Source organism: Paramisgurnus dabryanus, chromosome 14 (genome assembly GCF_030506205.2).
Source record: "Paramisgurnus dabryanus chromosome 14, PD_genome_1.1, whole genome shotgun sequence".
NCBI classification, from domain to species: domain Eukaryota; kingdom Metazoa; phylum Chordata; class Actinopteri; order Cypriniformes; family Cobitidae; genus Paramisgurnus; species Paramisgurnus dabryanus.
In genome coordinates, this window is record NC_133350.1 from 14,129,068 (window position 1) to 14,142,451 (window position 13,384).

Consider the following 13,384-nt stretch of genomic DNA (forward strand, 5'->3'; position numbering starts at 1 on the left):
CTCCTTCGGTCCTTCACGAGCGATCACCCCGCATGCAAAACGCGCTTTCCACTTGTGTCAATGAATAACACGCCTCTGTCTATTAATAACACACAGCAAAACCCGAGGCTTGATGCGCATCCAGCGTCTCTTCACTCCTGAATGACTTTCTGCTGTCTGCTCCCAACATTCTCACAGCAGCCCTTCATTCACCTCCCTCTTAAAGGGAAAGCTCTCCTCTTTTCTTTGGGTTTTTACTTGGCATTGGGGAAAATGTTGGAGTCCATACCTGCTGTTTCAAGTTCAGCTTGGTTAGATTTAATGCACCATTAAAATCATATCCACATGCGTAGTGTTTAGAAATAATCACTTTTTAGTTTTCTTAAAGGAACAGTACATGTAAATATAATAATGCACAGTTCTTGAAGTTACTTTTTTAAAGGTGATTTTGATACTTTTTGTGCTTTGAAAGCTTGACAGACAAAACATTCTCTAAAATACACATGACGGGGTACATTTTTGTTGTTTATAAAGATAAAACTTTATTAAGTACTTATTAAGATACAATTATATATCAAAGAAAAACAATAGTTATTAATTCAATTATATCCGAAATGAAATGAAAACAGTACCAACTTTGGTATTTTGATTTGAATAAAAAGAAATGGATATGTTATGACAGATAGATACAGTGTGACATCCCCGCTGGCAAAAAGCTTGACACGCAATACTTAAACATTTTGAGCAAACCCTCAATTAAGAGCTCTCCAGCAGCAGTGTCATTGTATTAAAGTTTTCCCTCCATCACAGTCGGCTTGGAACGCCGGCACGGAGGCCCAAACTCAATCCTCAAGGTAAAGCAAGACTTCAAAGCCTCCAGACCTAAGTTTTTACATCTCTTTCGGTCCTTTTTCTCCAGTGCACACATACAGCTATAGCCGCAGACACACAGGGGTGAAAGCGCAAAGCCGATGTGCCATTTCTAATCCCCTCTGTTCCTGCCTTTGTGTAGCGGCCCAGCAGGAAGTAAGAGCTGGGCAGACAACAATTAACAAAAGAGCTGTGAAGAATACAATTAGCCATCAATAGGAAACCACAGGCCTTTGTGCCTGTTTCCATGGAGATGCTTGACTACCACTATTCCAGGATTACAGAACCTAAGCCCCCCCCCCCCCAAACAACACCACCACCACTTCTGTGTTTTTTCACTTCGTTTTTTCCTTCTCCATCTATTCTTTTCTTCCACCTCTCTTTGCTCCCCCGGCCACTTTCTTTCTTTATTTTCATGTCACTCTCTTGTCACTAAGTAACTCTGGAGGCTATAGACGAACGCTCACACCTTTGTTCTGCACCGGGCCTTTCAGGTCTTCTACCTTTGGTTTAAAGTAAAGGTGGTGATTTTTTAATTTTTTATTTTTTTCTTCAGTTCTCCAAAGGACAGCTAAAGCTTAAAGCTAAAGGTTTAGTGAAAAGCAAACCTCATTGACCTGATGGACACTGTATGCTTCTGCTCCTGGTGTCCTGGAGTGCGTAATTGTGTATTATTATGTTTTTGGACGCTCTAATGGAGACATGAGCTTAACCTTTCTGTCCAAGTACACATGACTCAATGATTTACATTTCTGGCATCACTTTTGTGTTTCGGTGCAGGTGCATTCGGCTCGATTAATGCATTTACATGCTGAAAAGACATATTTTCAGAAAAAATCCCCAGCAAGCAATTTTGCATTTAAAAGACGTCTAATAGCTGTCTAGCACAGCTCACATGTTGACTTAAAAAATTCAATGGATGTTAAAAACCAAACAGCTTGTAATTATTTTGCTTAAATATCAGACATTTCACAAGTTAGTTTGGCAAAAACAACAAATTTAAGTTAAAAGTGGGTTACTCATCGCCGGACTATATTGGGTCTAATTTCACCTATAGATGGCGAAATGCTTGCTGAGTAGTTTTTTTATGGTGCCACTTTTTTTAACCTAATTTAATTGCTCTTATAAAACATTAACTTTGTAAAGTTGCTAAAACATTTCCTGTTGGATGTGCTCTCCTAAAAATATCCGAACTGTGCATGAAAAGATTGCTAAACCCCGTGGAAAAATGCAAATGTCTCCATAGAATGAAGACATTAATTCAGTCTTTTGGAGTACAACCAAATGTTCTTTAGACCCCTTGTCTTCATTATAACACTGCCTGCTTGTCGAGCCCATGAGAATCACTCTGTATTCTCCTTGCATACTATACCAATTAACAGATCATTGTGACTAATAAGAATAATCTCACATTGTGGTTGCACAAATGGCACACATTATAAAAAACCTCGGGAACGGATATACTTGTGCTGTGTCTTCCTGTTTGCTTGTGCGCTGCTATGCTGTTAACCCCCTGCCTCCCCTATTAAAGATCTTTATCAACACATGCAAATGCATCTCATTCAAAGCATTATTAATGAATGTGATTCATTTTGTTGTTTTTCTTTTGCACGGTATTGAATTGAATAGATCTGTCCAACTCTAGATATTTAAAGATCTAAACTTTTTTTGATTTTTTTTCTGATCAGATTAAACTGATGACAGCGGTAAAGGAAAGGTGGATTTTTGGCATCTTTGCAGATCTTACTCATGCAATGCACACACATTATGTCCCAATTGATAAGTGTTATCTGATTCATTAAGTAAAACCAAAGTAAGCAGCTTTGATAAAACATGTCAAAAGAAATGAATTCGGGTCTCGATAAGTGATTTACTGACACGCTATTGATCAACTAGGCCACCGAGCCAATAACATCTGTTCAATGTGGCGCACGGTGGAATTGTGGGAGAACGGCGCAAACCACCATGAAATTATTATTTTCCTGTGCAACAGCAATCTACGCTTAGACTCCAACCAAAATGACATTTTTGTCTATGCATGCAGTTCACAAAAACCAATGTGTCCTCGAAAAAAATGCACAAGTCGATGAGGAAATAATACCAGATAGTCACCCAAACCGCATGAGAGGTAATGGGTGATATAGAAAAGCAAACACGACAGATATTTGCCCAAAAAGCGAATGTGATAAGGTCAATTTCTGAGAAACGTCGGAAGGCCGCAACCCGCTCCGATTTCTTTTCCGTCTACATTGAACGACAAACCCGCTTTTGTGATTATTCGCGGAAAAAGTTTGATGCAAAACAGTCGTTTTCGACCTCAAACGCTCTGCGAATTACAAGAATTGGGTCTGGACAACCTAATTGAGGTAAAGTTAATAGCAAAAGCAGCAGGTGGTTTCAGAACCAAAGGGAGTGGCAGGTCAAGCTTTGTTTGTTTTCGGGTCAATTCAGAGCTTTTTGCCAATCTTGGATTTTACCGAATATCACACAACTGTGCAAAATGGGTTGAGAGCCACCAAAGTGTTTTTGATGGGGCTTTTGGGCAAAAGGATTCCAAAATGGTCACTTCTATTTTTTTATGTTTGCTTGTGTGGATCTCACCTTGTAAAATGAAAAGCAATTTCATTATTAAAAGTAATAAGCATGACAGAAAGGATATTGCAAAACACAATACCCTGAGTATAATGCAAACAAGCTGCAATAAAATTTGCTATTTATTATTAATCACATTTCATTCCAAACCCATATGCTTTAAATTTTATATCAAATAGAAATTGTTTTATTTTCAATACAGCAGCAGTTTACACTGTAAAAAAATTCCTTAGAAATTGCAGCTGGGTTGCCGGTAATTTACCGTAGATTAGGTTACATTTATGTTATTTACTGGCAAGAGTTTGTTCAAAGTTAAATAAACATTAAACATTTACAAGTCTTTGTCTTTACAGAGTAAAACTAAAAAAACAGCATCAAGCAAAACATTCTGGAAAACAAAATCTGAAGCAAAAACAGAAAAAGGTTGATGATGATTTCTGGTTCCCAGAATGCTTTGCATGAGGCTGTTGTTGTGTAGTTTTATTCTGTAAAGATAAAGACTTGTTAATATTTAAAATTTATTTAACTTTGAACAAACTCTTGCTAGTAAATAACATAAATGAAAATCTATGGTAAATTACCGGCAACCCAGCTGCAATAACATTGAAATTTCTACGGAATTTTCTTACAGTGACTTACTATCTGTCATGCAACAAGTAGAAATGGGCGAACATGTTTAGGTAAAGCATTTCATAAACAGTGCAAAGGTCATGGGAACAAACATACTGATAATATACCCCCTGAAACTGTGAGTCACATTAATAAAGCCGCTGCTGAATATGTGGCAAATTTGACAGATAAAATCATTTTAACCTGTAGAAAGAGCATTGTCTAGGAGATCTTACTGTAAAATATTACAGTCTCATTAAGTTACGTTTACTATTATATGTCAAAGAATCATTGCAAGTTAAACTCAATTTAACTAAAAAGTTAAAGCATATCTTCAAGTTTAAATTTAAAGCAGCACGCATGTGAAAATTCATTTTAACCACCTTGAAATGTTTTACAGTGATATAAAGAGCGATGCATGGTTAAATCATGCAGTGCATGTCGAATTCAGGTCTGGCAAGAGTCTCCAGCTCCGGCTATTTCCAATTCACCGTGGTAAACCCAGGTGACAAGGCACAAGTTATACCCCGACTCCCTCCCCCATTCTCCATTCAGATGGCTGTCTGGTCCAAAACCACCCACATTTCTACTTTAGTGCCTGCGCAAAAAAAACAAACAGTACGGTGAATAAAGGGCCGGCTCACGGCAGGGGCTGAGGGGAATATTGGCAGTGCCGCACACAAAGGCGGCCCTGAAAATAGCCCCCTAGCACAATGAAACCTGCCACTCTGTCTATGAGATAATGTCTAATTGAAAACAGTGCAACCATTGTGCCGCTGTCACCGGCCTATTGTCCAAAGCCCCTCCGCCCCCCCGCACACACTTTTTTCCATTGACGCGGCACGATTGTTCCCTGCCATTGTGGCACCCGCACCCCTCGCTCTCCCTCTGTATTGTTATAATTTCATTACTCGTTTGTTTTTTGTTCCACGTCTCCTTTTGCTCCCCTACAGGCCCTTTGTTCTGTGCATTTAGGCACTTCATATTGAATTGCCAACACAGTGTGTGTGTGTGTGTATGTTTGTGTGTGTGTGTAAACAGCTACCTCATGGACAAAAAAGCTATGAGTTTTTGGATTAGAACAGGAAGGCAACTTTGTGTAAACAGTAAGCATAACGCACATTTCGGATGTTAAAATAGATGACTTTTGCATTTTCTTTGAACTTTAAATAGTGATGCACACCTGGATGCTCTACACTGCACATCATTGAAAATTATATATGCATGCACCAAGTTGCTACGTTGCTTGGCAACCACATAAAACTACCGTATATCAAACGATGGAAGTATCGTACGGCTTCAGAATAAAAACATTTGATTTCTGTATAAAAAGCAATGCTTTCTTGAACCATATTGTATTCAATATCACACAATTTTTCCAGCGTCACTTTGTAGTCTGGGTTATTTAGCGCCACAAACAGGTGATTGCTTTAATGTTATCTGCATTGCATTCATAGGTGTTGAAAGGAATACACAGAAAAGTGTTTTTCACCCTACACCCATTCACCAGCGGTCCCCTGATAGCCTCTATCATCACTGATCATCTGATGATGCTGAAACACATAAACTCCTTCATTATTCCTCCATACAAAGCCAACATTTTTTCACCTACAGTATGATGAACGCCCGTGGACCTTTATCCACTGTTGCTGTCAGTAAAAATAATTCATGTTGAAAAAGCTACAATGAGTGAACGTGAGAAACAAAAGTGCTTGTATATTATTGTACGTGTTAATAGGAGAAAAATGGTGGTATTATGTATTACGGCCGCACTGTTAAAACAAGATAAGAAACATGTTCACAGGTCACTGCCCGTGTGCTCGCTCAGGGAACGCTTTGCTTTGGTCGACACCTTTGTGTAAACTGTGCTAGCATAGTTTGTGTTTTCTGCTTTACATCAATAGTGTGGGCGGCATTCGTCAATATAGATTTGCATAAACATTTGAATTCATTGAAAGATAAGGATGTCCAAACTAATGAAGAATTTTTTTCAGAAATCTAGTTTGAAATGTGTGTGCCAATATCATTTTAAAGTCAAATGAATACCTTCCTTTCATCTTCACCATGTATGTGTGCACATCGTCATTAGCTTTAAAAGTTTGCATGTTTTAAGGTCAGAATTGTTTTTTGTTTACAATTAGTTTAAATCTGTTTTAAGTGTGTTTTCTCCAGTTTTGGTGCGATATCATTTGACAAGTTCGTTTGTGAGCTAATCTTTCTCTATAATAAAAGGTTTACCTGATGTTCATCTTCACCATGACTTTTTTGTTTGAACTTTTTTCTAGCGTTTTCTTTGAACCTAAAATAGCTCACTAGTACGGTTCATTCTGAGCCGCTGTTCTTCTGGTTGTCTTTTGATTTTTCTCTTGTTTTTATGAATTTAAAACTGCATTGAAATAATTAAAACAATTGTGAAAAGTGCTATATAAATAAAATTGAATATTCATGAGGTGTCCTCTCTCTCTGTGACATCATTTCCTGATGTACGGTTTTCCTGTTGTATGACCTTGTGTAGTAAACAAAGTGCTTCCCTGTTATATTTTTTTAAGGAAAATATATTAATAATCACTTACTTTTTGAAGTGAAAACTAGTAAACAATTCCCAACTTAATAAAGATGCACTTTTAGACTATGAATTTTGGTCTGGACCTTTTAAAAAAAGCAAAAAAGTTTTTACCCATATACTGTCAGGTCAAAAATGGTCCCAATCTGTCCCAACGGTTAAAGTTCCCTTTAAAGGTCCTAATATGTACAATTTAGGTACATTTATGCATACCTTTGGTAATAATATATACCTCTGAGGTAAAAATATGTGAAAGGGTATCGCCCCAGTGCTATCTAAGGACCAATTTGAAATTTTTTTCTCTGACAGTGTATGCAATTATTTATTGAAAACATACACTGTAAAAATGCAGCATTTTTGTTAAATCAACATATATTTTGTTACTTTAACTTAACAAATTAAGTTAAACAATTTTAAATTTTTATAAGTTATATTATATATAAGTTATGTCAACTTATTACAGGTCAAAACTTAAAAGATTGAATTGACTTTCAAACCCGAGTTGTTTTAAAGGAGTAGTCAGCCCCAAAACTGGGGTCCACTGACCTTTAATAGTAGGAATAAATATTACTATGGCAAAGTAAATGGGGACCATTTTTGGGTGAACTACTTCTTTAATTTCATGCTGTATTTTTTTTAACAATTTAAACATTGTCATAAGTTTGCATAACTATATAATAATTTATTTACCAAGGATTTACTTATAAGCATATTTTGAAAGGTTAACAATTCACTCAAGATAGATAAAGATGCTCCATATAAAGGTTTTATTTTCCTCACTTCTAACAATGAAAACAAACAGGCCATCACGAATTTCCCAAAGGTCATTAAATCCCTTTTTAAGTTAAAGAATCTCACGTTTGGGTACGCAGACACCACACTATCATGTACAAAAACTGAACTCGTGAATAAAGTTTTCAAAGAATATAAATACAGATCTGGTTGATAGTGCATGGATAGAGAACCTGGCTGCTCGGAGCCGTATGAGGAGACAGGTCGGGTCGGGTGAGAGAGAACAAAGGACAAGTTCACAACAATCGCACCCGCAGGAACAGGAAGGCCCCTCGGGACCATCCGGATACCAATCTGACCTGGGCAGTGTTTCCGGTGGATAAACCCAGCGAGGGCTAACTTGCCTGCAAAGTCTTTGGGTTGGTCATGGCAAAATAGGGTGAGATCCCTGGAAGTGCTTATTTACTAACGGATGGGATTTGCGTAATGTAGGAAACTGGGTGATTAAATGTGGAAGTGCGTGATCAGAGGATGACGATGACCACATCATCTTCAAAGAATGAATATGAGAAAACTTAGGCCTCGAAACATATGCAGTTTTACTTCAAACACTTTTTTAACTTTAAAGTTATAGATGAAATGGTTCTGAGGACATGTTTTCTCTGGCATTGCTATGAAGAACCCATTAAGCACCGTTATTATTTTAACTAAAATTAAAGGCTATGTTTGTGATTTTGAAGAAATGCTTTGGGAAGTGCAATAAAAAAATGAATTAAACATTGTAGCTCTAATAACTTCTGGTTCGTTCATTTATGATGCTGTGTTGAACGATTTGTGTGTACATTTGGACAAATATAGTAGGCCGTCCGGGTTGACAAGTTTTTACACTTTCACTGGCATCCTGGGTATGAAAAGAAAGAATGCCAATCCCAGATACCCCCATGCACAGACTAAAGATGCACACCAAACAAGAGATGCGCTGATACTTGCGCAATGAGATCGACTTTATGCAACATTACTGCGGTTTGAACCCACAGTGAACGACTCAAAGCGTGTGGTCTCAGTTATGTAGTGAGCTGTGAAGTGTATGGAGTCAGCAACTGACTTCCTCCTGACAAGTTTCAGGGGTGCATCTGGCTCTCCGGCGCAGCGTGTAAATACGCAGCAGTGATGGAGATACCGCTTCCTCCATCTGAATACTCACCAACCACCAGCGACTTCAAAGTCACAGCTCCTGCTTTTTGGCAAACCCATCTGAGCACTGCTGACTTGATGCTGTTTTCGTATTTCCAGATTTTTATCAAACTTCCCCTTGAGGAAAACAGCCGTTATTAAAATCTTTGCACCTAAATGTGTTGCATGTCTAAGGCAAATGCATTGAAGGAGGGTCTGCAAGGTGGTTTTTAGATGCAGGTGTGGTGCAGATCAACCTTTAAACAATCGTGATTGAAAATTATGATAGTATTACATTGCACCTATACAACTGGAGCTGTAAATTAGTATAAGGGATTTATTTTTGCATTAAATGTATCTTGCATGATTGCATAGAGCAAAATGTGCAATGCAGGTGATTTTTTACCTCCTGACAAAAATGTTAACCTTTAAACACAATTTCAATATTTTGTCTGATTAATAGTTTATTATATTTAGGCTGCTATTCATGACTTTAGTTTTAAAAAAAATCAGTTCTTAGACCGATCATGAGCCCCATTTACTTCCATAGTAGAAAAAAAAATACTATGGAAGTGAATGGGGCTCATGAACAGTTTGATTAGGAACATTCCTTAAAATATCTTCTTTCGTGTTCATTAGAAAAAAAAATTATTTACACAAGTTTGTACAACATGATTGAGGAAATGACAGAATTTTCATTTTCATCATCCCTTAAAGCAAGTACCCTAAACAATCAAGGGTTAAAACGATATTCTTACCTTACACATTCACAATGGTACATCTTATAATAATAACTAATAATTGGATATGGCGGAAATCTAAATTTTTTATACAGGTCAAGTAACTTTCAGGTGAAGTTTTGTGTTTTAAACAAAGATGGCAAAAGAGAGGCAAAAGTTACAGATTGCAGCTTTAAAATGTATTTTTAGCTGGTACAGCTTTTAATATTAAATGATGTTATTCTTTATTAAATCATCAAGCATTAATTGCCATCTTAATTGGGCATAAAGCCCTTTTTAATGATAATAAAAGAGTTAATATGGGCGATTCTCGTGAAATTAGACTTATGAGGTGTCATGAAACATTTTGATAAAAAAGTCAATGTTATCAAAATAAGAAGCATACAGTTACAAACATCTCTTTATGTACTATTTTGCACATGATTTCAAATGACATCATACAAACCAATTTTGTTGTTATCCACATTTAAGGGGAAATGTTTCATTACCGCAACGTGTCCATTTTGGTTCTTTGACATGGAAATATTTATAATTAAAAAATCTAAAAATTAAAAGCTTCAGTGCATGTTATACTATAAACATTTACAGTAAAGAAACATGTGGTATTTGATGATCACTGGTAAATGCAGAGACAATAATAAATATAAATGTGCCAAGACCAATTGTCTCATCCTCCGCGACAATTTTCAATCATTGTTTAAGCCCTCAAGGAACCAACATTTTCAAAAAATAATTTGTTGGAAGGGACATAACTGACTGTGACACTCAAGATGGCTACCAGGTAAGCAGTTTTTCTCTAGATTAAAGTTGACATTTTGTTGTCTTAGTACCCAGACAACTTTTTTTGTTTGTAAATGCATATATTTAATGTATATCATGTTGCAGTAATGATCATTTTTGATAATGATAATCTAAAAAATGTAAATAATTCTATAGGAAATATTTTTTAAATCCTCTATGAATAATGGTTATAGTAAATTCAGACCTTAATCATACATGTGCAAAAAATTGGCTTTTTAAAAAAAATCTGATGCTGGACACCCAAGTCTGGATTTCGTGAGAATCACCCATGTATGTTTACTCAGAGAGAGCAAATAATGCATAACGCAAAATCTTGAAGTGGCGATTTTTACTTAATTCAATTACAATAAGAACGAGAATGAAAAAATAATGAAAAGGTGTTTAAATCTACAGAGACATGACACCACTACCAACATAAAGAACAATGAGTCTTCTGCCCTCTTGTGGTTATATAGTTAACACAGAGTCAAGAGTTAGTTATGAGCAGTCAGGATTGATTGGATTAAGACCTATCTATTTTGAATTGTGATTAAAATTAGCTAACTGTAAACAGGAGTGTATTTTTAAATGGCTTTCACCTATCGACTAACTAAAAACAGTAGTCTGAACTTGTGGAAAAAGAGGGTTTAATTTTTGTAGATTCAAAAAAGAACAGCCACATTATTTATATTCATCAGTCAATATAAATGTCTAAATATTGACAAACAAAAACAAAGTAAAAATCACCAATCTCTTACAAAACAAAAAGTAGATGAACAGATGATCAATTGGACACACTCTGCAACAATGTGATGTTGTCTCCTTTCAACATAATTCGTCCTGTTGAAGAGAGACTATATAAGTTTGTATTCTCTCATATATTTCAAGCAAAAACCTTTTCTCTCACACTTACCCAGCGGCTTTCTGTTCTTAGTCTTCATGTGAACCTCCTCTGCATCATCCAAAACCAAATTCATGTACTCATCAAATCCCTTGAATTATAAAACAGACATTTTATTCATTTGATATTTTTTATGTTTATTTAAATAAGATATTTTTTCTGTAAGGCATTAAACTAAAACTGGGTGGCAAAAAAAAAAAAAACGCTGACGAGGAAGGAATTAAGCATGCTTCCAAGCATATTTGATCATCACTTCAACAGTTGCACGATATAAATGTTAATGTATAAATAGGATGAATGTTGATTTATAAAATAAACACCACAGTCTTAAATCATATTTTCATTGTGTCTTTGCTGCATCTGTGTAGGTGGGGATCTGCGCTCTGTTTCAGCCACACTTGATTCCGAGGGACTACTTTGTTTGGCGGAAGAGTAATATTTGTACTAATATAATTACAACTTATTTGAGTTTTATTTTATGAAATCCTGCTATGCATATGAAGTAACCAGCAATAAGCCCTGCAAAGCAGTGGGGTTACAGTGCATTTTATAACAGCTAAGGGGGTTGTAGGCATGACGCGAAGCTGTTATAAAATGTACTGGTAACCCACTGCTTCTTGAGGCTCATTGCTTTATTAAATAACATAATCACTATTATTTATTCAACAAATTAATCATCAGTCACATTTTATACTCGAGACAGCCCCACTGTCGCAAAACAGGAGGAGGGTTGGAGTGCATTGAAAAAAGTGACCCTGCCTGTAAAATCCAGGCTAAAGTCTCATGATCTAATGTTTGATTTCACTTATTGATTTCAATCTTTGGAAACATTAGCAATGCCAGTTTAAGGTGACTTTTTTCCTCTCAAGTGGCACATATTGGATTTGATCAACAAACGTGTAAGCAGGAAAAACGCATAGATTTCGATATTCTCCCATCAGTTTCAGGCCTCATTCATATGTGAAAATAAATCAAATATGAATCAGATACATGCATTCACATCCATAATGTAAGCAAACAGATTGGATATTCCCATCTCAAGACGTGTCGTGGGTCATTAAAAATGCTGCACTGGAAAATGACGTCACTTCAGATGGATACAACCCGAGACAACTCCGCTTAGTGGTGTAATGTTGCAGTTATATGTCTTGTTACAGAAATAAAGCTCTATAATCTTGTAATCATTTTGTCTGTGTACATTGCACATTGCAATGTGTGGTTTAATTCCTCTGTGGTTTAAGCTGCAGAATTATTTTGTCAAGTTTTTAGTGTCAATTCTGATATCAGATACAGGTCGCTTTCTAAATGTGATGTTTGCAGGTCGTCAAAAAAAAAAAAAAAAAAAACGATACAGGCAACAAATCAGGGAATTGGGCATCTTACTCAGTTAATTTAAAAATACAAAGGTTATATTTTCACAGAATATTCTTAAAATGATGTATGATTTTATGTAGGAAACAGTCAATCACAAAAAAATGACTTTAGCTGGAAATTCACAGGCAGGGTCACAAATGTGTTGACGATACATAAAACAAATGAATGCCCTGTCATTTGTAATTTGTTTTGTAAAAAAGATTCTGATAAATGTAAATGTTTACACCTAAGAGTTGATTACTCACAATGATACATCCCTCTATCCTCATGTTGACCTGTTCATAAAGCCACACCTGGATCCGAGAACGCTGCAGAACACGACAAAATCATGTAAACATATTATATTCAAAGCAACATTACAGTAACCTTTATAAACTAATTTAAAGTATTTAATTTTGCATTTATCACCATATATATTTCAAAATATTACATTTTTTTATAGAAGTAGATTTAAAAAGACAATAATTGTATAACTTACATTCTGTAGATACCTGAAAATAAGGTTCTGATAATGGCATTAAGGAAATTAACAGATTTAAACAATACAACTACAAAATACACCTAATAATCAAATAAACACTCTTCAGGATCTAAAGATTTCCTTTATATTAGGTCAAACACACACATACATTAGCTAAAATAATCAAGTTTACAAGAAAATACATTCATTAAAGACATCGACTCTTTAGAAAGACCGCAGTATATTTTGTTGTACACTACAATGCGCTCCACTATTGTTGTAGTGTGAAAGGATACAATGGGCTGCACCATAACCTTCTGAACCTTCTGTCCTTGACCCCTGTACGCCATTCTTCACAATAATATACAGATATTTAGATGAAAACGGTTAATGCGAAAATTATGAGAATAATTATTAGCGCGGTAACGAAAATCTCACGTTGGTCGCTTGTGTTTCAATGGCGGCCGGGTAGCGGAAGTAGAATGACGCAATAAAATGACTCATTGGTTATAGCGCCTCCTGTGATTTGGAGTAACACGACAGTTGGATAAATCATTCCGGCTTGTTTGCCAATCACCAAAAAACTTTACAGATTATTTATTTTTAATCGC

At 36.0% G+C, this 13,384-nt stretch overlaps 2 protein-coding genes across 2 annotated transcripts in view; both read right to left on the reverse strand.

Annotated features, from left to right (window-relative positions):
- Positions 1-178, reverse strand: part of sox13 (SRY-box transcription factor 13) — a 32,999-nt gene extending 32,821 nt beyond the window's left edge. The window contains exon 1 of the mRNA XM_065259200.2: positions 1-178. The gene's annotated coding sequence lies outside the window, so the exon portion shown is untranslated.
- A 10,490-nt stretch (positions 179-10,668) lies between these two features.
- snrpe (small nuclear ribonucleoprotein polypeptide E) lies at positions 10,669-13,269 on the reverse strand. Its single transcript, XM_065259204.1, has 6 exons — positions 13,212-13,269; positions 13,070-13,124; positions 12,792-12,818; positions 12,559-12,621; positions 10,952-11,030; positions 10,669-10,878 (listed from the first exon to the last, which is right to left on the reverse strand). The coding sequence occupies exons 2-6, from the start codon at positions 13,121-13,123 to the stop codon at positions 10,823-10,825; spliced, it is 279 nt and encodes a 92-aa protein (XP_065115276.1). The 5' UTR covers position 13,124; positions 13,212-13,269; the 3' UTR covers positions 10,669-10,822.
- Between the last annotated feature and the right edge of the window lie 115 nt (positions 13,270-13,384).